The sequence below is a fragment of the Cygnus olor genome, chromosome 7 (genome assembly GCF_009769625.2).
Source record: "Cygnus olor isolate bCygOlo1 chromosome 7, bCygOlo1.pri.v2, whole genome shotgun sequence".
Classification (NCBI taxonomy): Eukaryota; Metazoa; Chordata; class Aves; order Anseriformes; family Anatidae; genus Cygnus; species Cygnus olor.
The window spans coordinates 25,022,782-25,048,835 of NC_049175.1; the positions used below are offsets into that span (position 1 = coordinate 25,022,782).

The following is a 26,054-nucleotide window of genomic DNA, read 5'->3' on the forward strand; positions in this document are numbered from 1 at the left end:
TGGGCCAACACGAAATGATATTTTTTTCTAGCAATCTTGGTTGAGGCAGTGAACCAAAAAGTCAATTATTCACAGAGCCGCAGGAAGATTAAGGTAAGGATGGAAAGCAGAGCTGAGAGAGCAAGGGAGAAAAATTGGGGCTGGCTATCGGAGTAAATCTTCATTCCTTGGGGTGAAATGCCTTGGTTGTGGTGTCAACACCCAGCGGTCCCTTTGCTGTCAGGGCGAGCAGGTGGGCTGCCCGCCAGGGGATGAGACCAGTGATGTCCTTGTGGTGGCTGCAGGTCCCCAGAGGCGTGGGAGCAGAGCGGGGTGCCCTGGGTTGGTGCGACGTGAGAGATGCCCTGCATCGCTCGGGGTGTGCGGGCCGTGCTGCGGTGCTCTTGCTGCTGCTGTAAATGCAGCATCGTCCGGGAGGGGAGGAATTAAAAGGAAAAAAAGTCTTCTGCCAAGAAGCTGCCGTAAGCTCTGCAGAGTGTGAGTTTGGGCAGGGAGGAGCTGAGCGCTGCCTGCACGCTGCTCATCCTGGGGAAAGCTGCTGCTTGGCTCTGGGGTCCTGGTGTGAGTCTCGGCGGGGCAGGAGGGAGCTGGGTGCTGGTGGTGGTGCCTGGCTGCTGCTCAGGGGCTTGGAGATGCTCCTCTGGCAGGTTTGAAATGCTGGGCACAGCCTTCCTCACGCACGCAGTGTCAGTGCAAAGACCCTGACTATGCTTCTTTGGCTTGAGCTTTTCTGCATTGCTTATTTTTTTTCCTCCTCTCTTCAGAAGGGCTGAGTCCCTCAGCACTCAGCCATCCTAAGCAATAACCTTACAACACGGGTGAGAGAAATCTTTTTTCCCAGTTTCCCGGTGGGAGAGTTGAGGCAGTGGGATGGCAGGATTTGCCCAGCACCATGGTAAGAGTTGGGAGGCAGAGCTGTGCTTGTGGCTGCATAACTTTGGGTCTCACTCCTTTGCAGAGCAAAGAGCGACTGCGGCGTGCCGTAAAGATGCATGAACTATTTTTTCAACAAGCCAGCTTGGACATACCATGGCCGGCTGTGGCAGCATGATGCCTGCTGTGTTAATTCACCCTTAGGCTTGTGGACAGGAGAGATGCAGAGAGATGCGTGCGGGCAGGGGCATGCGGTGCTGGAGACGGACAGGAGGGAGCTGGCTCCTGCATGAACCGTGGCGTAAGGAGAGCAAGCGAGGGGCCAAGCCTGGCTGCGGTTCCCCACGCACCTCCCCGACCACCCTCGGCATCCCCCTGCTTTTAGTGCTGCTGGCCCTTATCCGGCAGCAGAGGCAATGGGCTGGAGAGCAGGAAGCACTGTATCTGGATGGAGCATGCAAGCCTCGCACAAAAGAGTTGACGGGGGGTAATGTTTTTATTATTACAGTCTGTGGTGTACCAGCCTGCATTTCAAGCACCACTTCTTTGCTTTTGAATAACTAATAATTAACCAGCAGAGGCCGTTTGAAGACTCTGGTGCAGTGATGTCTGGTAATAATTCTTTTCCTCTTATTTTTTTATTTTTATTTTTTTTATTTTTTTTTGCCTTTCCACTTTCTGCCCTAGGATACCAAAGCAAGTTTCAAATGGCCGGAGCCGTTTGATATTTCTAAATGAAGTCCTTAACGTCGTGAGCGAAGTTGGCAGCGCCTCGGGCTTTGTTCTGCGCGTTGCCTGGGAGCCGGGTACCGCGGCGGCCGCCGGCCCCGCACCTTCTTCCCCCCCCCTCGGCCGGGTGAAAAGGGGGCTGGAACAGGGCAGGGGGGTGCTGAGAGCCCCCCGGCGGGGATGCGAAGAGCCCCCGTGGGATGCTGAGAGCCCCCGGCCGGGGGATGCTGAGAGCCCCCATGGGATGCTGAGAGCCCCGAGGGGAATGCTGGGGGCCGTGGGCGGTGGGGGGGCCGCACCCGATCTCCCCAGCGTCGGCAGCTATTTCAGGAAGACGCGAAGTCTCCTCCTCCTTATGTAAATAAAAAGGACAGCTCCTGGCTCCTAGGGCCGGCAGCGGGTGGAGGCAGGCGGCGAGGGGCAGGCGACTGCCGGGCGGGCCGGGGGCTGGCGGTGCGGAGCTGGGGGGGGTGCCATGAGTCCCTGCCCCGCTGCTGCCTGAGGCCATATGGGGGGCAAGGTGACCCGCGGGGCGCTGCACGGTAAGGGGCTAGGGGGGACAGGAGCCCGAAATGGCCGGGTGGGGGGCAAGGGTGGAGGGCGAGGGGTCGCGGCACGGGTGGGGAGCGGGGGCGTGGGGTGGCCGCATCCGGCGGGGGGAGGCTGGTGGAGCTGTCACCTCGGTTCTCCTCTCCATCCGTGGCTGCATCCTAGCAGCGGTTTTCCGCTCTCTGGTGTCAAGCCGGTACGGTTTGGGATGGACGCGGGGCTGAGCTGGCTGGTTTTAGGCTAAGCTGAGGTTATCAAGCACCGCTTGCTGTCTGCTGGGTAATGCAGAGTGATGTGTGGGAGGGCTGCGCAAGGACCCGAGTATCCTGCCCAGGCCGATGTTGCAGCAAAATTGGGATCTTTAGGCAGTGTGCGATGCTAGCTGTGTCCGTGTCTGCACAAATCTCATGCCCTAAGCGTGTGGTGGGAACGCTGTGCTCGTTGAACGTGCCGATCGCGCTGAAATGTTCTGCTTAAAGATGTGCTGCGTGTTCCGTGCAGTTTGGATGCGTTTTCAGGCAAACTTCCTTATTGCTATAGTAAACACAGATAGGAAACAGATAAAAGCATCATGTAAGCTTGGACTATCTCACATGCTTTCTTTGAAAAGAGGTTCAGGAGGTGCATGCTGAGGCTGTGACTATTCATGTTACGGTCCTAGTTTTTGTTGTATTTTCCACCAAGTCCAAACTCTGCAGTTCAAGGAGCATGGACGTAGTTAGGAGGTAGATGACTTTTCTCTAATGGTATTTAGCAAGCACATCCTTACAGAGACTTTAATTTGTTCATTATCCGTGTCCTGAAATTTCATCTATAGTCTGACCTCCTTATTTCTCCTGTAATGTCACAATACAAGCATTACATGCAGAATAAGAGTACTGTTGGGTCAATGTTTAAGGAAAAAAAAGGCACATCTTTGGCTGTCTTTACAGGTTCCTTTTCCCCTTTGAAACATTATTTGAATGAGAATGAAAAACCTGTCTGGGAAAGAATAATAGCAATATGTGTTTCCTGCGCGTGCCAGGGACCTGGTATTCCTGCTGGGGCTTTCTCCTGTCTGCAGCCAGCAGCCCACTGCATGCTAATCCTGCAAATTCTGCCTTTCAGCTATGCTACTCCAATGAGTGTGGTTCTCTTTTATTTTGTTGGGAGATGGAAAATGATGAGGAGACATGGGTAATCAACACTGTCAAATTTTCCTCTCCACACAGAGGGGCTACGGGCTGTGTTACAATCAGAGGTGAGACACTGCGGTGTTAAGCACAATGATGCTTTTAAAAAATGGATGTGTAGTATATTTTAAAATAATAAAAAGTCACACAGCAAAGCACATTTGATGAAAATAGATTGCATCTGGACTTGTGGTTGAGAGTGGGGAGAGTGGCTACTGTTCCTCTAGTTCCTCCTTTCTGTTGAATATTTCTATTTCAGATGTGTCCCAAAATAGCTGGGAAAGAGAACCAAAACCTTATCCATTTCTCTGAAAGATAATTGAAACTGAATGTAATGATACCAAAAGGAGCTGTATTGACAGCCCTGGGGGTTAACATCCCTTGGTTTTAGAAACCATGGGTAAAGCCCAAATTTGCCTCTTCCAGGTATTTCTAGTTACCTCTCTGTGTAGGAAGGATGGACTGGGATTTTCACAAGCACCTCAGTAACTCCACCTTGCTGCAAATTGGCTGGGGCAGGACGAAACCATGTTGCTGAGCTGTGTGGGGCTCTGTCACTGGCGGGGCAGCCACCAGCTCCTGAGCAGCTTGGCTGGGCTGGAGCACAGGGTCCCTGCCTGCCCTGGGGCTGCCCACCCTGACTGTGGTGGAGATGGAAAAGCGAATTGAGATATTGGCTCGTGAGGGTGGCACCCTCTCAAAAAAACACCAAAGCAGGGTGGTGATGTTTAAAAGCTGTGGGACGTGCGGTCAGGAGCAGGTGATGCTGGATATCCTGGGATTTGCTCTGCTGCGAGGGGCTTTTGTGAGTGGTCCTGTCTGAGCCGCCTGGGGGGTACACGCACACTTGTGTGGGCAGGTGGCTTCTGCCTGGCTGCAGGGGGCTTTGGGTGGAAGTGCTGCTCTCCCATGGGTACATTGAGAGCGGAGGAGAGCCCTGCTACTGTGTCCCAGTAACAGAGTTGGTGGGTGCTGAACAGGTCCTGAGTCACCCAAAGGGAAGTTTCCAAATGGACTGGGGTGGGAAATGAGCTTTAACCAAGGGGCACTGGAGCAGCAGTAGCTGCTTTCCCAGGAGAAACCTGCCTCTGACTCCCTTCCTTGTGAACAAACCAACCCCAGCGTGCTTGAAAGGCAGCACCGTTTGTTTTGAAAGGGGACATCCCATGGCTACATGTGTTGGGAACTGCCACTCCTCCTTCTCCATGAAATGAAGTGCATTGCTCAAGCATCCTCATGCAATTTCCGTCTGTGTGCCCATGTTCTCACTGGCACCGTGATGGTGTCTGCTCCTCTTGCCCCTTCCTACCCCATGTGCAGAAGTCCCCGGGGGGATTTCCAGTGCTCTCCATGCAAAAAGTCAAAATAGGAAGTTCAGTGGTAATGCAGTCTTGATGGACAGGATGTTTACAGGGTATGTAGAAAAGAACATCTATACATGTGGTGTTTACTTTAGCAATATTTTAAACAGGAAATGTTAATATGATTGCTTGTGGTTCATCTGAGGCTAGTTTCTTCAAGAATGACTGTGTGCTATAGTGTTCCTACAGCATAGGCAGACTTAACTAAATATTTATGTTAAACAGTGCTTGCTAACTAATCATGCATAAAGCATCTCCAATAGATGCATAACTCATAAGTATGTTCTTGTTATCCGTTTGATTTAACCGTTACCTGCTGCATTAGCTTTTAATTCCTCCTTATGAGTGAGATGCTATTTGCTGAAGATCCATTTCTTAATTTTAGGGGGCCAGATCCAGGAGATCTTGTCTGGGAAAAATGCTCTGAGCTTTTTATGTTTTTTTCCCCCTCATTCACTCAGAACCAAACTGACAAAAAGTTGTGCTTTAGCCAAGGAAGCTGCTGCACTGTACTGGGAGAGGAATTCAGTGTGTGTATACGTGCAGGGGTTAGCGATTAACAAGTACGCATCCCTTCAGAAGGCTTTTGACAAGCTAGAGGGTACACAGTGGATTAATTCATGTGCAGGGGATGTGTGTCTGTGCATGCATGCACATTTGCTCAATAACCTTCCTTCCTACAAGACATTGTCACTAATAAGTCCCTCATTGCAGGGCTTTGTTTTATTTTTGTTTTAATTACTCACATGTCACATGCATTCATCAGCGTTTTACAGTGGAATAATTTTTACATGGGGCAGGGAAAAAAAGTATCTTGTCACATTTCCCAAACTGTAATTATATGGCATCAGCGTAATTACAATGAAGTCTCTAGTGAGAATGCATCAGCTTTTTGCCTGGGAAAGAGCAGTGACTGACAGATGTAATTTTTGGCTTGAACAGGTAAGTTTTTAAGTTTCTTAAGCAGATGATGCTCTGTAACTTGCAGATACAATACAAGAAATGGCTCGTGTGCCTCTGTCTGATGCATACACAGGTGTAAGTATTATGTATGGCCAAATTTTGCCCTCACCCATTTCAGTATATAGGTGCTAATTAGTGTGCAATACAGCCACAGCTGTGTGCTCTATTTTTCATGCAGGAGAAGGAAGTGGGAGCTGTGGTGTAGCAGCACTCCATCTGTACTGCATGGTGATAAGGACATTTGGGTAGCTATCTGGACTCATTTCCCATTGGGAAATTTCACTGAGATCTTATTTGCCATGGTCCTTCCTGCACCTGGCTGTTCATTTATTCCTGTGCAAAATAGGTGTGAAGCACTGGTATTGTCCTTCCTCCGTGTTTTGTTCCAGTGAAGAACAATCCACGTGTCTCGCTCGCTTGCCTCACCAGGAGGTTTGGGATATTTGGGGTTTGCTGGAAGCTGCCAGCCCCAGTGAGTACGGCTGAGCTGCTGCTGTAAGGCTTTGGAGAACGGCAGAGGGTGGAGGCTGTTTCCCTAATGCAAAATAGCTACTGTGTGTAACTTCATTTATTCTTTCTGTGCACAATGGAGCTCTATTTTTAGCTTTCTGTTAATTCCTTGTAGTGTAGTGAATGGTATATCCATAGGCAAGTGCTGGAACCAGCCCCATGCTTTGTTTCCCACTCTGTATGTTCAGTGCCTATACTGCAACAACCTTTCCCAATACCACATTTCACCCTTGCAGTTAGTATCGCTAAACAGAATCGTACCCTGGTGCACACTATTGTACACACCTTCAAGTTTAATAATTTCCAGCTGCTTTCACCTAATTAAAACTGCAAATGTCCCAGAAGAAATAAGAAATGAGTGAAAAATGAAGATCTGACAACACCAATTTAGTGAGATTTCTTTGCATACTAATGTTACTTTGTATTCTTATCTTTAACTTACTGTCTAGATTTTGGGGCATCTTATCGAGCTCCCAAATGTGAGGGAATGATTGAAAAATGGTTCCCTTCACTAGGGGGTTAACATTTCCTAAAACCTGCAGGCAGTCACTCATTGATAACCAAAATGGGACCGAGGAGAAGAGGCTCTTTCTAAACTCGCCCTGCTTTCAGCAAGATTGCTATATAGCTCTGAAAGCAAATGTGTGTGTGTGTGTATGAGAAGTTAATCCTGCTCAGGGTTGGATTAACTGGTGCAGAAGACCCTGGGCAGGGTGCCAAAGCAGTGCTGGCATTTGCTAAAAGTGGGGCTCCCAGAGATTATTTCAGTTTGTGCCTCTGACCTGCAGGTCACCTTCGAGTGTCCTTAGGTGGCTGATAGTATTGACTGCTGACAACACTTTTGAAAATGAAGTGTGGACTACCTCCATATAGAGAGATTTTATGGGTAACCACACTTACACTTCAAAACTGTGCTATTTATTGTGAAAGGCAAAAGAGTTTTTCATTAGTTGTGGCTATATTTGACCATAGGGGTCTTGGTATAAGTGGTGAGAGCATAGAGCATCCCCATTCTAATTTTGTCCTTTGCTTTCCTGGCATTTTCCCTGTTCATTTCTCCATGTCCTCTTGATGCTCTACTGTGGTAGGACCTAGGGACTGCATCTTTTGTGTTATTTTTCAGGTTTGGTTGTCTTATTTGTCTCCTCTTTGACAGGTCCTCTCCCTCCTCTGCAGGGAACCATTCTTACCTCTGATCTGTTTTCACTTGTTCCTCACTTAATTCCTCTTTTGTTGAGAATTATGGATGATATATTTAGCTATCATTCAATTAATCTAGAAGTAGCAGGTGTCTCTTCAGGAAGGTTTGTCAGATCCCCTGACAAGTCCCAGGGAATCATCTGCATGCCTAATCAAAACAAGTACTCCCAGTGCCAGAAGATTCATACTGTTAATGGTATAAAATAAATTTATGAAACAAATACAATTACCATTGCTGACATCAAGAAGGAATTAAGAAGAGGTGGTCTCTAGCCATATAATCTCAAAATTGATAGGCCTACTGTTTATTAAAAAAAAATTTACATTAATGATGTCCATACATGCTGAGGATAGAATTGAGGTCAGTCTAAAAAAGATTAATCATAGAGGAAAGGGAGCTTCTTGAAAAGTGAAGGCAAAGCAAAGAATTGATCCTGATGGATTGCCCTAGAGAATCAGCAGGGATTACTGAAGGCACAGTGGGGAGTGGAGGTGGAGGTCAGGAGAGATCTCGTCTCCCAGAGGCTAAACCAGGAGCATGCCTGCCAGCTGCAAGCCCTGTGGTCCATGTGCCCGTGATCACAGCATATGCTGCAGCCCTCTGTATGATGGTATCTTGCTGTAGGGCTGATCCCTATTAGTGTTGCTGTCTGTTTTTTTTTTCTTTCCCATCTATCCCCCCCTCTAAATCACACCATTTTGCTTTGAAGACATATTTATCTGAGTGAAGCTGGTCTGAGATGAGTCAGAGCCTTCTACTCTGTAGCTCTTGTCAAGTTGGTCTCAGTGGTATTTCTGTTCCTTGACTCTGTCCTTGATTTTCTCTTGAAGGGATGCTGTACTTCATTGGCATTAAAAATAACATTCAAGATGACTGCAGTTGATGGGGCTGGGGAGATGAGTCCTTTGGTTTATCTGAGATTTATGGTGGGTCTGACAGCACAGCAAAAGTGGGGGGCTCAGAGAGAGCCACAATAATTGACCAGATGCATGAATATATTTTCCCCTTGTAAAGGCTGATAGCAATTTTATTTTAAAGAAAAAGGGATAGTAGTAAAAAGGGGACATAATAAAAGCTATATACATTAATGAACGTAATGTAGAACATAAATGGTGTGCTCCTGCTTGCCTCCCCTGCAACAGCCCATGTTGGCAGAAATCTGGAATTCTTGCCCTTTTCCTCAAGATAAAATCTCTATTAATAGAAGCCGTAGAGATAAACCAAGGCCCCTTGCTATAAAAATCAGCTCCTCTTTCATGGTTTGGTTTACATCCTTTTCTGCCTACACTAGTATAGTAAATGAATGCTAATACAGAGGGGACACATCAGGGGTCAAGTTCTGCAGAGTCCCTCGGGTCTGAGCTGTCCCACCTTATGGATCATGGTGTACCTAGCACAGCAGTCCTGCCCAGAGGCTGGTCTAAGCATGGGGACCCACATGGGCATACTGCTTTAGCCCCTGGGGAACTAAAGTTGCTCACAGCAGACTTTGTTGATGAAGTCTGGAGACGAGAAAAGGACCCAACACTTGACCAAACAGGAAAGATGTTCGGTGGCCTCTTCATAAAATTTGCCTAGGTAGCAGAGGCTGTTCCCATCTTTGACTACATTTGAAGAGAAATTTTTCTGAATCAAAGCACACAGGGCCCGAGAGAGAAAGTGCCCAGAGCCAACATGCAGATTGCTCAGTGTGGTTTCTGAAAACACCACTTCTAGTCTCACTGCAGGTTTTGCTCTGGTGTGCTGCTTGCGATTGCATGAAGTCTCTGGCTGACATAGCCAGTGGGTACCACTCAAAGCAGGTCAGTCTTGGTGTGGATTTGGGGAAGCAGAGTTCAGCTTTGACTTTACCTGGGAGGCAGCAGTTTCTGTGCAACCAAAGAGGATGCTGCTGCTCCCTTTTCTCTGTTGGTCTCAGGAATGAGCCATAGGCAATGTGGTGTATGGGCCGGCCTGGCCCTTGGAGTCAGGCTGCTTGGCTGCGCTTCACTAGGCCATCTTCAGCAAAGAAACTCCCTTCTCAGCCAAGGGGTTTCCATCTGAGAAGCAGGGACAGCAGCTGCATATCTTCTTGGTGATTCACCTTGACTGTGCAGCCAAGTGGCACCGTGTGGGTACAGCATTGGAACATTTTGTCTGGTAGGCTTGTCAGCGAAAGCAGGACCTGCTGTGAGATACCAGGGCAGGACTAAAAATTTGGTTTTCAAGAAACGGAGAGGCTTGGAGCTTGGCTTAAGCAGAGCTAAGACGCTGCGGCTGCGACCTCAAAAGCGGCACTGGTTGAACCAGCAGGTGGTTTGGGAGCAGCAGGTGCTCGTGTTTGAGCTGCACCTTGCCAGGACTGGAGGTTTGCTTTGACTCAGGCTCCTGCAAGAGCCTATTCCTCTTCTGTTCTCTGCAGTGCTTCCTAGCAACTGAGCCCTTGGCCTGCTTTGCGAAGTTCAAGTGATCCTCAGGCTATTGCAAGTCCCAGGCCTGTGTTATCAGCCAGGAGGAAACTGCATAGCCTCAAGGAGAGTGGGTGGGGTTGGAAGAACTCTCCCACCTGCTGAGAGGTTTCCAACACCAAAGCAAGGATGAGGAAGGGACTGTGCAGAGCCCCCGTGTGATGCTACCCTTTGCTTGCAAGCACAGAGGGAGAATTGAGCCATAAACCACACCATGGCTCACAAAGAAGCCATTTTAATTTCAGTCTCTGCTGGAAGCACCTCGTGGAAAAAAAAAATGTGATCAGTATAAAAAGAAATGTTTATGTTTCTAGGAGCATAGACCTCCCAAATAATTAACATCACTTGACAAACTGCTGTTTAAAATGCAAGTGGTTTAAGTGCTGCAGCTCAACAGGCATTCGTCACAGCTCTGGTGTAAACGTGGTACACGCTGTGGGTTGGTTGCTGCTTTAAAGTAAAGAAGATTTCTTCTGGTAAACATCTTTTGCTTAAGGAGAATGTCTTCATAATTTTACTTTCTCTTATTTGGAAAAGCCAAATGTTAGAGAACCATTCAAATGGCACCTTGGAGGCAAGGGCATTAGAGATGCGGTTTTGGAATGAAATAAATTCTGGACTTCAGATTCTGCTGCACAGATCATGCTTTTGGTCAGAAGACAGGCAGACAAATGTTTTTGGCTTTGGCTTTTGTGGAGTAAGAGACAGAAGGGAAAAGGCTTTTGGTGGGAGATTTTTGGAAGCTACAGGTTCAGCTTTGATCTGTCTATATCTAATATTCACTGACTCAACTAAAAGTACTTTAAATAAAACCGTACTTTTCTCTAGGCCTGTTGGGTGAAGGACTGGAGACATAAAGATTAAGAACTGCTATTTTCAAAGGTTAAAAATAGCATCTTACAAAGAGACTGAGATTAAAAAAAAAAAATCTCCCTGGAAGATGGAAATTTAGGGGCGCCCATATTGTGCTGAAACATCTGGGATCAAAATGACTTCTGTCTTTGCACACCAAACAGAATCAGATTATCAAATATAAAAGAGAGTCTTAAGTATCTAATTACTTTTACAAAGGCATTACTGATGCTGTAAATTTCATATAACGTGGAAAAGGAATGAAAATTGCTTAATTTATTTTCTGCTTACCACAAATTACTTCAAGGCTGCCCTCTGATTTTTTTTTTTAATCTCCAAAGGGAAAGAGACCATCACTAGGGCTGTCTTTTTGTATTCCAGTTCTGAGTAAAGCTAAGTATTTAGAGGAAATGCAAGTTCAGGAGCCCTGATGGGTGCTGGTCCATCTCACATTGTAAGAGCTGCAACATGGTAAGAGTTGCTGTCCAGCTTTCAATCCCTCTGTCCCTCAGAGGCTTTGCAAAATTGCCTGAAGAGACCTTGATCAAGTGGCATGACTGTGATGAGATTTCTGGACAACCTGGCTCCTTCCTGTCCAGTGCTTGAGCAAAGGTAGTTGATTCAGTATCTAGATATCATGTCTCAGTATTTTATGGCTTGTAATTTTCATGGTTATTGATTAGAAAATGACCTAATTCTCCTTGACCTCCGCTACTTTGACCATGGCTTATAGCAGTCAGGCTTAGGTGGGAAAGTAAGACTGTCTTTGGGATGCAATAGAAAATCTTGTCCTATTTTAGAAATTAATTCCTGAAATCTTCTGTTTTGGGGAAAGAAGACAGAAAGACCACCTCTTAGTTTGTCAGGTCCACCTGCTGGAGCAGCAGAGGTCAGACATTTTTATTCCCCACTACTATATCTTACACCTGGGGCGTTGCTGCTTGCAAAAGATCTGATCCTGCTGTGAGACTGGGCTTAGAGGCTCTCATGAGTTTCCCACTTGACACAGAAAAAGGTGCAATTCCTGCTAAATTTAGTAATTAATATGGTGAACACAAAGATCTGCAAGCTGTAATTGCAGATCCCCATGGCCCTACTTCAGGTGGATTTATACTTATATAAACTGATGTTAAGGACAATTCCAAGTCTCTGCTGAAAGAGGGTATGGAGATGCATTGATCCCAGCTTCCTGTATCTTTCCTAGGCAGATGTGCATTGGCATTTATGATGCAAAGGATAAAGCTTTCAGGCTATCTGTTCCCATGGTAAAAAGGATAAAATGCAGAGGAATATCGTCTGAATGTTCTCCAAATGGATTTGAAAGGGTGCGAAAACCATTCAGTATATCTGCAAGAGATGACTGCATTTTTTAAAAGGCTCTTCGCCAAAGGTCAGGTAACCCCAGCCATTTCCTGGAAGATGTTTCTATCCCTTTATCTGTAAAGTGACTGTCTGAGCTCTCTTTACCCATTTATCAGTTATCCCACAGTTTCAGAGACCTTCCCTCTCTGAACCCTCATACAGCAAAGCTGCTCTTTGGGGACTCCAAAGGTCGTGCCTCATCCACAAGTCTGAAGCTGTGCTCAGCACACAGTGTACAGGTAATTTCTTGTAGTAGTTTGAGAAGTTAGTGTATGATAACTGGTATATTTTGCATTTCATTGGCTATATGTCCATCTTCTTCCAATCCTGCACTTTGGGAAATCTGTGCTTGGACAAGTTATCCGTTAGGTCCTTTGTACATGCCAGAAACAGTACTTTTGTGACACATGCATGCCTGGTTCTGCTGCTCAGTTGTTGCAGGGGGAGGTGTATAGTATCGTGTGGGAAGCTGTAACAAAGTGTAAATAAAGGCAAGTTACCTTGAATAGCTTCAGCACTCCAGAGAAGTACTTTTGAAGTGCACAATCTGGGTAAAAAATAGAGATTGGTAGCAGTTTTAGGTTTGTGCAACTTCAATTTGATGAAAAATATTGTGGTTTTACTCTATATACAGTATTTACAGCATGCATTGAGATGTACTCTTGGGTGCAGAAAAACTCAGCAGAGAAATGCTTCATGGCCCAGGGGTCCAGATTTGTAGACTTCAGTTCAACAGCTATGCATGTCTCTGCATGCTAGCAGGAAGAATATCCGTCAGGGGTGCAGTATGCTCCTTATTAAATCAGAATTTACAAAATCAGGTGCAATTATATACTAGAAAAAAAATTCAATGGTCTTTGTTGTCAGAAAAAATGCCCCTTAGCGGGACAAGGACTTAAAGTATTTTCCACAAATTTTCAAGCTACAAAGAGCAAAGAAAATGGATGAATGAATTTGCCTCTGCACTTAATTGCTCCTTGCTCTTCTGAAATAGTGTAGGTGTCTTTCCACCAAGAGAATACAGCCCCTTGAGTCCTCTAGGCTTGTTTCTTGTTCATGCAGACCTTCAAGGCAGTCATGCCACAAATGTGGCTACATCAGGAACAATGCACTGAATCGCGTGACATTGCATTTCTTCCTCCTTCCATTCTTACCTGTATCCCAGTATGCAAAAATACCCTTTTGCACAAATTTAAAAAAAACACCTTCCTTTTTACCAAGCTGGCTTGCCTTTTCAACGCTCTCACTTTTCTCTTCCTTCAGCTATTTAGAAATGCAGTCATCTTCATGATGTTCCTCCCAAGTCTCTTACTGTAAGGTACCCAACTTTTGTAAATGATAACTGGTTATCTGAATAAGACATGGCCATGTGAGCAAGTCTGCAGCAGTATGAAATTGCTGAAGATTGCATTGTTGAAAGGTTTTCTTCTGCATAGCTTGCATGCATTGATGTTAACACAATTTCAAGCTAGAGGTGGTAGAACTTCCTTGGCACCCTCTCACAAGAAATTTTGGGGTAACCTTCTCTACAAAAAAACTTGAGAAGTTGACTCTGCTACACAAGTCATAAGAAAATAGTCATTAATGTTTATGGGAGCTCCGTGAGGGCTTTTAATACGCAGGCGTTGAGTTTCTAGTCTGAAGTACATTTTTGCCTGTACAAATCAGAGAGAACTGGAGCTCTTTCTTGTGCTGTTAGGGTGACAGAAGAGGGGTGGAATTACCTCCCTGCTGTCTTCTGGTGTGAGGAATCACATTGGCCATGGGTATTGAACAGAACTTGTCCTGATAGATTACAAAGTTGTCTTCCTTTTTCCCCAAATTACTCTGTGCTCTTTTACTCCAATTTACTGGTTTCTTTTCATACGTCCAGACTGTAAACAGTGTGTGGCAAGACCCACCTCTTCTTTCAGTTTGTGATATTCAGCAAGAAGGGTTGGATAGCAGGTAGGATCACTTTGAAAGACATAAAGCATCTCTGCATGCTCTTCCTCAGGCGATATGGATGCAAGACCCTTGGTCATTTACTGGGTGACCTGTTGCAGCAGACACTAAGGAAACCAAGTTCCTGTATGGACTACTCCAGCAGTTATTTATAGCAAAGCGTTAAGTAATAACTTCATGGGTCTGGCATGGGAATTGGTAGGAAGGATGATGGAATAGTATTCATGCTTTTTCTTTGGAATCAGCGCCAGGGATGCTGTTTGTCTTTGCTAAAATAAACGGTAACTTTATTCCTAGGCTGGCCGTTGAAGTTTCATGTTTGAATTCAAAGGATTGGATTCAGATGTTGATTTGAAAAAAACCAAAACAAACAAAATAATAATAGTAAAAAAACAGGGTTAATTACTGGTAGAGGGTGTTTAAACTGGTCCAAGCAATGTGCTGCAGAGCCAGATGAGAGTGGGAAAGTCAATAATTCTGCACAGAAAGTGCAGATTAACGAAGGAATGCGCCAGTGGATGGCCAAATTCTTGCGTAAAGGGAGAAATGTTGCCCTTTCTTCTGTTTTTGCTGCAGCAGTACTTAAATTACTTGCCTGGAAAAATAATATTTTAATTGTGTGTGGTGGCTAGCACTTCTAGTGCTACTGGAGACCTTTCTGGTCTGGGCAAGTGTTCTCGGTAATAATATCTATTTGTGAGGCAGGAGGTTGCTGGCATCCTGCCTTGGGCTGGCACCTTTGTTTCTGTGCTCTCCTTCCAGCTCTGCTGGGTGGGCTGCAAATTTTTTATCTTGACTGTGGAAGTCAAGCATGGAGCTCCTGTGTTTTAATCCCAGCAATGCACTTGAAGTGAATTGTGTCAAAAGTCCCCTGCTGATGACAAACTTCATAACCTCACTTACTGTCCACTGCAAGTTATTTTGCATGAATACTTTGTGGAATAAATAGTGGGTGCCACCAAAAGAAGACCATTGGGTTCTAACTTTGTGAGGTTGAGGAGCCTAGGCTATTCACTAGGATCTGTTTTGTTTTAGGAGAGGGGCAATTGTGTTTTTTTGTTTGTTTTCATTTTGTTTTTAAAATGAGAAGAAATGAAGCATTTCTATTTAGAGGAGAACAAGACAGGAGAGCATAAGAGGTGAAAAAGAGTAAAAGTGCAAGAGAAATGTGCTGGGTAAGGTGAGGTCTGTAATGGAAGTGGCTGAGTACTTATGAGAAAGGAGGAGGAGGAAGATCTTTTGGAGAAGAAGGGATGGCAAAGCAGAGGTGAAGGTCATCTGGTCTGTGAGTTCTTGCAGAGGAATGGGAGAGGGAGAGGTGGGAAGAAGGCAGGAGGATTTCAATACAGAAATGGTGGAGGAGGAATTCAAGGAAGTACGTTGTTTCTGTAATCCTGAAACATTTATGAGGTTGTTAAACATGGCCAAATAGTAAAGTCACATTTTCATGTACCTGCTAAGTCGTTAGCTCTTAATAACTCTACACTTTAAGGGTTTACGTACTGCCAAATGTAATCAGGAATAAAGCCATTGGGATCAATATCTTCTGGGATTAACCAGACAGCAAGTCAAAAACAAAAATCCAAGTGCAATTTTTCTTTGTGAATGAAGAAACCAGAAGATCCTCAATAATTATATACTTAAAGGGTTTCCCTGTAGGATTGTTTTTGCGCTTTATATTGAATGAAAATCTTTGATATTTGGTTAGCTGGTGTAGATGTAAATAGTTTTAAGACTGTAGCAACAGATGGCAAAGTAAGCAGTGCAATCTTCTTGCACTGAAAAAGTGAATTTTCAGTTGATCAGAGAGGAACGAAAACATACCAAAAAAGACAGAAGATGTACTGGGTGACAGCACATCTACCAGTACCAAGCCGCAGGAAGGAAAAAGCAATGGTTTGAGTATTACAACATCACCACCAGCAGGGTTTTGCAAAAGATTCAAATGCTCTGTGTCACACAGCAAGTCATCGTTGTCCTTGGACAGACGTGATGGTAGTCAGGAAATTCCTGGTGTTTCCATTGAGGGGTGGAAGATCTCCATCATGGAGCTGGGCACTGTCCTTTGGCTGTGCCATCACCTCGCGGTGTCCCCTCCATGGGAAGGGGAGCGCTGGCTCTTGGGTTTGGACCTGAGCTGTTTCACACATGCTTGTTGGCAGCCACCAGCAAAGGAGATGTGCTCTGAAAGCAGCAGAAGGGAAGTATTTTGTGTGAAGTACTTCTTGGGCTTGGAAAAATAATCACAGCATTTTAAAAGTGCTTGTAAAGTTTTAAATACGGAGGGTGTAAGGAGCTGCTTCCAGCAGGCATGCTCTCAAGAGACCTTGCAAATTACGGCAGTGAACTTTAGGAGGAAGAATATGAAATAAGCATGACCCGAGCGTGCTGCATTTTTAAAGAAGACTAACACAAAATGACCCAACTTTACCTCAAAGTGGATCTAAATTGGTGGTTTATGTTGGAAAAGAAGGCACACTCCAAATGTAAATGTCATGTATCAGAGAAGAAAAACTGCTTCCTGAGATTCTTTAGAAATGGCATTATGGCTTAAAGCTTCATGGTATGTGGTACTGAATGATAAACATAATCTATGCTGTCCAGCTGGGTAAGAAGAGAAGTAAAAAACAGTCTCTGGATTATATATCCTGACCAACCAGATACTAAATTAAGGTGAGGACATTCACACGGGACATTTGCAATAAATTCAAGCAGCAAAATACATAAGAGGCAACAAAGCCACTGGAGATTTCACAACTTCAGTCCAAAGTTGTCGTCAACGTTTCTAGATTGAAATAAATGTTATGCCTTACTCACATATGCTGCTGTAAGATAGGAGCATATCAGGCTGGTGCTGGGCATACCCTTGCTGTGCCCAGAGATGGGTATTTGGGTTGGCACAAAGTATGTTAAGATTCTGAATCCCCAATGTGGTTGAGCCTGTGAGCTCTTGAGGAAGAGCTCTTTGCTGATCACTGATCTAAGCTCATCTAGCACATTGGTGTCTGAACATTTTGTGGCTTTAAGGAGCTGATGGTATTTGAGGCTTAAATCACTATAATCTTGGAGATATTTCAATTAGTGCAAGTGTAGAGTTTGCTCTGAGGTGAACGGTGCTATCCACGTCTTGGAGTGTTATCCAGGCTCTTTCTAGAGGCATCCATCCCTCCAGAAGCCTTTGTTCTCTGCCCTGCAGCTATGAATACAAGCTTTAAATGCCCAGCACCCATACCACCATCCTGCAAATGCTGTGTCTGCAAAAATATTCTTGTACTTTTGTCCTATTTTGGGGAGCCTGTGATATTCCAGTGTCTTATTTTTCACTTGCTTTATTCCAGGGACACACGGCAGAGCCACAGTTTTTGTAGAGAGCAAGGTAGGAGGGTGTCTGTGATTTTTGTCTTAGTGCAAAGTGGTCTGTGATTAGGGAGCTTTGCTAAACAGAACACTTAAGACATGAGAGGTCAGAAACAGCTGGAGGTTTTTGGCCAGCGCCTTGTGCATCCTTATTATATGCTGGGATGAGGTAGAGCAGTGGGAGAGAATCCTCCAGTTGATGATCCAGACAAGCAGATAATTCAGAGATGCTCTTCATTACCAACTTGAGACCCTATCTCTTTTTACTGGTGACAGAGGGAGTGTATAAAGAAAAGCAACCTAATACAGCTCATTATATTGTAAATATGGGGTGTGAGTGGCCTTCTGTGGGCCTAATTCAGCATCTTTAGTCTAGAGGAACATTCTTGATTTTATACAGGTGTGATTCAAAGCTAATTCAAGGAGCTGAGTTTAGAACAACAGCTTCTCCAACTTGCATTTTCTTTGCACTGTTTGGGAGGTTACACCACTTTCTACTCTTTTGGATTTTGGTTTTGCATACCCGTTATCTTGTCTCTAATACTTTTAGGTTTGCTTTTTTTTTTTTTTCCCTGGTCTCTATTGTCCTCACCTTCTTTCTTGTCCTGAGAAATATCTAAGTTTAACCTTGACAGGTCACTTCATTTTGTGGTGAACTCTCAATATTCGGATTTCCAAGCTGTTACACCGTACATGGAAAGTGTGCCCAGGATAGACTTTCCATTAAAGTATTTAAATTGGAAGAGAATGCTGGCACATCTACAAGTATTCCAGAATTAGATCCCAAAATACTGAGGCTAGTTAATCTTTTGGAAGAACAAAAACTCTTACTGATTTATATTTAGCAGAGGGAATGCATTTTAAAAACACAGTCTATATGAGGCCCCTTGAAGAAAACATCTTTTACATTGATTTGTAGTCCGTGGAAATACTACATGGCCATAAAATATTTGCAGTTGGGCTCTGCTTTTATGCAGCTACTTCTTTCCAGCGTGAACTGTCATTAACCCTCCAGGCATGGCCGTGCTGTGGGCTGTGCAGCGAAGCACAGCTACCTCTGGGCAGCAGCTTCGCCCTTCATTGCAGCTGTGCCCGGCATTGCAGGAGGGAAAGGGAAAAAGCACCTTATGCTAGGATGGAAATACTAGACCGGGAAAGATGCTTTGGTTCAAAACCAATGCAATGTTTTTTTTGGGATGAGTGTCTTCTGGCTATGCCTGCAGTGTAACGTGACTCCAGGGAATTTGAACAGTATCTCGGGGACTGCCAGGATATCAGCGATGGTCAGATGTGTGTCTGGAACCCTTAGAAGCTCCATCTAAGAGAAACAGTGAGTGGGTTAGAACCTTGGCTGAAATTTGTTATGGCAGCAGACTGCATTTGGCAGTTTCCTGGGCAGCAGCGTGCTGGCCACCTCCATATGGGACACAAAAAGTCTTCTGACCCCACAACTTTTCTGGGGGAAAAGCTGAGCAACTAGCTGCCCAGGTGCTCCCCGAGGAGCTGGCACCGCTGCTGCCAGCAGGGCAAAACGCTGTTTTCTCAACCAGAACAACAGGGAAACCATCTCTGGAGCCTCTCTAGTCCAGGGGAGAGCAGACCTACTGCCTGGGGACAGCATGTAAGGAGCCACTGTATTGCTTCCTGGCAGTCCAATGGGAGGGCATGGATGAAAGTAGAAGCTGAACTTGTCTTTGCCATCAGAGGATGTGCACTCCTGTGAGGTTAGAGAGACGGGCAGAGATGCTGGTGGCCCTAATCTTGCAGCATCACTCTTAGTTAAATGTTTATAATATCTACTTAGGCTTAGTTTATATTATATAAATTAGGAGGATCTCCAATGTTAATACAGGTGTAAAGTGCTCTATGCATAGCTCTGCTCTATACTAAGAAAATGAGTAAATGGAATTATGTTAGATGGGAAATTATACTGGATTGTCCTAGGTGGACCATGATGTGTTAACGTTTCCTAGAAAAGCAGCTTTGACAGGTAGTTACTTCATTAATATGTTGGAACAGCGGAGCAAAGGTAACTGATATTATTTCATAAAGCATATGTAATCTTATAATCTTATGGCCAACAGTGTATGTACTTATCTTTGGGACAAGGAGGATGAAGTCAGAAGTCCATAGTCTCCCCAGAATAAATAATCAGGTAACGCACCCAAGTTGCTCCTGCCTGTGAGAATCAGAGGAGCTTCTGAGAAATAGCGTGGTTGCGACTTGCACCGTCGCACTCGCTGGCTCCTTTCCATCTCCTTTCCCACCTTCTTTCCAGGGGGCTGCTCAGCCCTTTTCTTTCCTCACACAGCCAACAGGAGCACATGCTGCTGACTTAGTGCCTGCTTGCCTTATGTGCTCAGCACACTTCTGCTCTGTGGGGGCTTGGGGGTTGCATGGGGAGAGGGCAAGAAGGGGGCCTGCAAAGGCAGCTGTGCCCACAGAAAGCAGCACGGCGCTAGAGCTCTCGGTGACGGGGGTGGCTGAATTGCTCCAAGTGACTGTGGGAGATGTTGAGTAAAGAGTGCCTTATTAGGTGCCAAGAAATTGTTAATGATTACATGTACCATTGCTGAAGGTGGCAAGTTTAAAAATTAATTCTCCTGGTAAGGGTTTTCTTCTAAGCAGCCTTATATGCATATAGAAATACTTCTGTATTCTCACAGCTCTCTTCTGATATCATATTTTCTTCACACACACAAAAAAAAGAGTATAATGAACCATCCTCATGGTACTTGGCATTGCTAAGCACTCGTGGTGCCGTCAACTGGGTTGTTCCTTCTGGGATCGCTCCCCAGCTCCGTCCTGCCTCCTCTCTTCCTGCCTCTCCTGCATTTTGAGGGTCTTCCTCACCTTTCTTTGCACATCCAGGAGAGGTTCCACTAGGCTCCGCCCAGGAGCATCTTCATCTTTCTCTGGGTAATTTCAACCACAAACATTAGTTCGGATGTAACTTTCCTACAGACAATTAACAGATTTACTGCTCCTCTGTAGCACTTAAGTCTCCTTTGGCCAACCTAAATTTTTGCCCTAGGATTTTTTTTTAATTTTTATTTTTGCTTTTTAAATAAAATATTACAAACAATATGGGCTTAATAGAACTGAAACAGAGCTCTTTTATCTCTCTTAGGCTCTTTGACCTTCTTTTTCAATCTCCATAAAAATTGCCACTCTCCTGACTCTTGCTAAAACTTATAACCTTGAAGCAAGCCCTCATAAAGTCTTGCATCCAGGATTCAGGTTGTAGCCATGGACTTGTTGTTCAATGGGTTCCACTGAGGTTGCTTAAAAGAAAAAATAATTAAAAAATAGTACATCTCCAAGCCCCACCCTGGCTGGTATTATTTCCTTTCATGTACATGTCTGTCCGCACCTGTCTCTTGTCTCACAGTTTGCAGTTTAAGTGGAAAATCTTACACTATGTGCGGACCTACTCTCTTGATGCATCTCATCACTGCTAAAATAGCACAGATGAAAATAAGTTATGTTTTGGCTTTGACTAGTTTTGTAGTCTTGGATGGGAGTGCTAGATCTGACCTGCTGGCTCAAATCCACCTTGTAGATAAGTCCCTAATTCACTAAAGTTTAACCGAAGATGCTGTATAATTTCAGGTTGTCTGTCTTTAATGCTCCCCTTTTAAGCATTTTAATACTCCTCTTAAAGAATTAACCCTTTGCATTTTTATCATTGCATGCCTCAACTCCTGCAAAGCTGTGGTCTGTCTTTGTGGAAGAGCAAAGTTGTTTATCTTGGTCATCTTGTAATGCCAAGATCAGTAGCTGACCTGGTGACAGTAATCAAATAGGGCCATTATCATCATAGCAGGCATAGGGAGAGTTGGTTATAGCCTGGAGATGCGTGATTACTTATTCCTTCAAGAAAATGTAATGGAAAAAAAAAAAGCTGTTTTCATTTGCACTTATTTACAGTTCCTTCTCTCCTGTGCGCATGCACAGGGTCAGGCTGCACACGAGGAAAACAGGGCTTGCAACCCTTTTCAGTTTCCCATGGTGTTGAGCTAATGTTTATTTTTAGTAAACCATATCTTGAAGAGTGCTTGTAAGAATACATTTGCAAAGCCTAGCACAAGGAGTTCATTGTGGTTTTTCTCCTTTTGAACTTTATTAATATACCTTTGGAGAGACTGTGCAGATACTTTCAGGGCTAGGGCTTTCCTGCTGCACCTTGTTCATGTCCCCAGGGAATTGTGTCCCTTGCATTCCCCACAGTGGTTCCTTTTCTTCCTTCTCAAAATCCACCCTTTAAAATACATATATGGTACAGCCACCTGGCTATAAAACTAACTTTGTCATCTTCCTTTGATAAAGTCACAGTATTGAAACACTTTTCTCTCTTTAAGAATTTCTTCATGGAGGGGGTGGTCAAGCTTTGGAGGGGGCTGTCCAGGGAAGTGGGAGTGTCCCCATTCCTGAAGGTGTTTAAGAGATGTGGATGTGGCCCTAATGGGCATGATTTAGTGATGGGACTTGGTAGGTCAGGTTTACGGTTGGACTTGATGATCTTCAGGTCTTTTCCAACCTAAAGGAGTCTATGATTCATGACGTGGTGTTTTGTCCTGTCCACTCTTTTCACTGTCACTGGCCTGCAAGACAGGTATGCCTCTGTCACCAACCCCATGCTTCTCTTTTCCTCTTCCCCAGGTACATAGGGATTTGTCATTCCCACTTGTATTGTATGTCAGTCCCAGGGCTCTGGTTTCAAGTTGTCTTTTCTCTTTCACTCAGCTCTGAATGCCAATCATATTACACGCTTAAAGATGTTAATCTTAAACACCTTGAAGTTAGTTTTCAGTCTGAAATGAGTTTTGACAATGTTCTGATATGTGCCTGTCAAGATTTTTTTTCAACTGGAAAAGATGTATTTGTTAAAAATGAACTCATTTTTTTGCAGCATTCAAGAAATCTAAGCCTTTAAGATTGTCTCATTTTTGCAGAGCATGAATGCTTCTGGTGAAAACCCCTAACAGGCTTTGGGGATGCATTTTCTAATCTGAGAACATCCAATGCTGCCTTTTATAGGGCCTGCAGATTTTGCTCAAACCTTGAGATCCCGGAGCCCAGGGACAGCTAGCACACATGGAGGGAGAAGCGTGCCACCTGTGGGGCAATATTCTGCTTCCTCAAACAGCCTGGGCTCCAGAAAGGATATACTTAGGCCTCTGAAGGCAAAACAGTTTGGAGTGCTTCACGTGGTTTCCAGTACCAAAAGAAATGGTACAACCAGCATCTGTTGTTGAGCATGAATTGAAAATTAAAGCCTATCTGATCTTTAAAACCATGAGAGTGAGCAGATGCTGATATCTGTGACCCGCAGCATGAAACCTGTATGGGGACCCATGGGACTTCTCTAGACTTGCAGCAGTTTGACGCCGGGGCTGTTTTCAGACATGACTTGGCTCTTGTGACTGTTGTCACAAGATGCCAGTTGTTTGCATGATCATGGCACGTTGTTACAACTCCCACTTGTCAGGAGGAAGTTTTTTTGCCTGGCTATTTTACAGCTGTGTTGTGGTATGGGAAACCTGTGGTGCCCTTGAACACGCTTTTGGATTCGAGCCTTCTTGTTTGTTTGCAAACTTTCTTAGAAGCCATTACTTCGCTTCGCCTTTGTAAGTGACTGATAAGCTGTGGAGGAGGAGGATTAGGGACAGACTTCCGGTTAATGGAACCTCACATGATTTCTCTGATGCCAGAAGGACTTTTGCCTGTTTTGCCAGCTGAGACTCCAGATTTGTGAGCTTCACTCAATTCTTTTCTATGAAGATGAAGAAAATAAGTTGAAACCTGCTGCAAAGGCCTCAGATGTGTTGTACCAATATTGCTAGCAGCAAAAACTAAGGATGTTGAAATGTGTAGTAATTTAAATAAGTGAATGGGAGAAGACTGGAGTCCATGTCAAGCTCAGTTTGAAAAAAACTTTAAGCAGATGATTTATTTTTAGCTAGCCAAGCAAGGACAGTGATGTATCACCATACTGTGTTTCAGAAGTGTCCCTTTCCTTTCCTAAGTCCAGTCTTTGGTGTTTGTGTTACCATCCATCTGAACTTGCATGGTGTATCCTCCTTCTGGAGTGGGCATACTGTCCTGAAGAACTGAGCAAAGGCATCTATCATATTTGGCCCATTGCTTTGTAACTTCTCCAAGCATTTGTAAGGTGAAAGTAAAACCCAAATATTTTTGGTTTTAAATTTTTTTTTTAATTTTTTTTTTTTAATTAAGATAGTTTCCTGTCCTTATCCAACTGTGTTCCTCAAGTGGGAGTCATTGCTGAGTGAGAGCATGTGGGAGCAGGAAAGGGTCTCCTCCCCATTCACATTTTCCACCTGAGGAAGCTCTTCCCTGGGTGGTTTCTTTCCTTCCCATAGGATGTAGTTGTCCTGAGTTTCAGCTGTATGCACAGGGGCACTTCTCCTGCGGGCATTGGCCTAGGGTGAGTTTGACCCATTCTCACTCAGCAGTGCCAGACTGTCACAAAAAATAAGCATTCCTCTAACATCTTTCCCGTGGGGGCAGACAGGACCCTAAGGCTCCATAACACAGCTCCAGCAGATGCTCTGGACATATGTAGTGTTGTTATCAGAGTGTGTTTTGAAAGCTGTGAGCAGTTTTTGTCACTTCATTACCATGTTTTAAAAGGGTGCCACATCCTAGGGAGGGATGCAGCAGTTGTTATAATCACAGCCACATTATCCAGTAAGATTAGAGCACAGAGATACGCAAACAAGTTAAAATGTCTGTGCCTTTGTGCTTCACAAGTTTGTTTTGGTAAGTGGCTGATAGCAAAAAGTTGGAGCTACAAAATTCAGGTCTGGATGCAAATTTAGCTCGAATTGAATGTATATTTGGTGTTTGCTTCTTCTCTTGTGAGAAACAGAAAGATGTCTTATATTCCACATAATTTTTAGCATCAAATCACTTCCAGCTGGTTCATCTCTCCCTTAAAGTATTAATGAGAGTTTTTCAAGGTAAAACCACTTGTCTGGCCTCTTTGCTCTGTTCTGAAGGGATAGCATTGGGAAACAGAACCGCAAGAGAATGAGAGCAGAAAGCTGGAGTGGCTGATGTTGAAGTTGCATCAAAATGTTCTCATCAGAAATCAGCGTTTTAAGTTTTGTTGTTACTTATTTAGGCTTGTTGTGATGATGAACCATTGCAATGTCATGTAGTTACAGCCTGCCCTAAAGGCTGGGAGGAATAAGGTTCAGGCGCTATATTTCTACCTCCTAAGAGTTACGTTAGAGGTGTAAGCATTATTTTATAGTAGCTATATAAAGACATAACTGTCAGCAATGAATTTGCATGAAGAATGTTTATAATTAGTTTATGTAGTTTGTGCATTAGAGGAATAGAGTTTTAAACCAGTGTATAGTCATGCACAAGCAAAGTGACACATCGTTAAGGTCACATTGCTTTCATTGCATCCCTGAGTCTATCATGGAATAATTCATTATTCTGTTGGTACTCTATTTCCAAATCTATGAGTATCTCCTCCCAAACATACGTGCATAATGCAGTTTGTTTGTGCACACAAGGAAAAGGAAGCAGATGACTTTTGTTCAGTATAATGATTGTTTTGTGTTTGAACTGCTTCAGGCTCCCCATTGAAAAGAAACTCATGAATCCTGTCATTCATGAACAAAGCTGCTGTCGTGAATGTGTCGGTTGTGCACTGACTCTCCTGGTTAAAGACGTAATTTCCTCCCTGCTTTACACCCTCGCTCCCTCTCCACTTTCCTCACCATGTCATAGTGTGCTGGCAAGTGTGCACAGTGTGCATGACGAGTGGGATCTCAGCTGAGGTTCCCATCAGTGGAGGAGAGAGGAGTGTAGGTGGGTGGAGAAATCCAGGTGGGTTATCACTGAGTGGTGCTCAGGTATGAATTAGGCATGTATGTGCCTGAGCTGGCTCTTAGTGAGGGTGGATAGGACAGCACGCAAAGGCAAATGGGCACAAGGATTGATGGAGCTACTGTTGCAAAGGAGGAGTGGGAGAAATGGTCAAGGTGTGGGTGGGAGTCCTCCAGAAAGGGAAGATTTCACCTAACTGGGACAACTTTGATACGCAAATATCACACATGCTTTGGTCCAGTTTTGGAGCTGATTCTTGTCTTGTGTTCTGATGTGTGGCCTCAAAATGGCCTCTGATTTCAGCAGCTGAGCTGTGTTCTCCATGTCATGCTCTGTACTATCAGATTGCCCGGGTGGGAACCTTCGGTATCCCTATAGCCTTTTGTTGTTCAAGATGTTCTAGAAACCTCTAGTAGTTTACAGAGAAGGGAGTCGACTGACTTTCATTTTGCTCTACAGTCCCCCCACCCCCCCCTTTTTTTTTCATTGAGAGTTTTTGTTTTACTTATTACAGTGGATTTTAAACTTTATTTTTCCTCATTCTGCTTTCAGATTCCATAGGTGGCTCATTTCCAGCTTCCTCCCACCGATGCCACCACAAGCAGAAGCACTGCCTTCCCATCCCGCAGTGTGGAACTCTGACCATCAGCCCTCTGCTTTTCCATCCGCACACGAAGGGATCCCAGATCATCATGGACACGACACAGAAGGCAGTGAAACGCCAGGCTAGCTTCTGCAACGCCATTACCTTCAGCAACAGGCCCATCGTTATTTACGAACAAGTCAGGCTTAAGGTGAGTGGTTGATACCTTCTCTTATTAGCATGGCAGATACTGTGAATGACTGTTGGGGTGTACCAGGTGCT

General features: G+C 44.6%; 1 protein-coding gene across 4 annotated transcripts in view; it reads left to right on the top strand.

Moving 5' to 3' along the window:
• NEURL1 (neuralized E3 ubiquitin protein ligase 1) overlaps positions 1-26,054 on the top strand; it is a 155,254-nt gene that overhangs the window by 63,078 nt on the left and 66,122 nt on the right. The window contains exons 1-2 of one of the 4 annotated variants that reach the window (XM_040564098.1): positions 849-1,360; positions 25,742-25,983. In XM_040564098.1, coding sequence (XP_040420032.1) covers positions 1,105-1,360; positions 25,742-25,983 — 498 coding nt within the window. In that variant the 5' untranslated portion in view covers positions 849-1,104. Of the gene's footprint in view, positions 1-848; positions 1,361-1,382; positions 1,486-1,999; positions 2,145-25,741; positions 25,984-26,054 lie in introns of those variants that run through there. The other 3 variants (XM_040564101.1, XM_040564100.1, XM_040564099.1) reach the window with 3 other exon arrangements.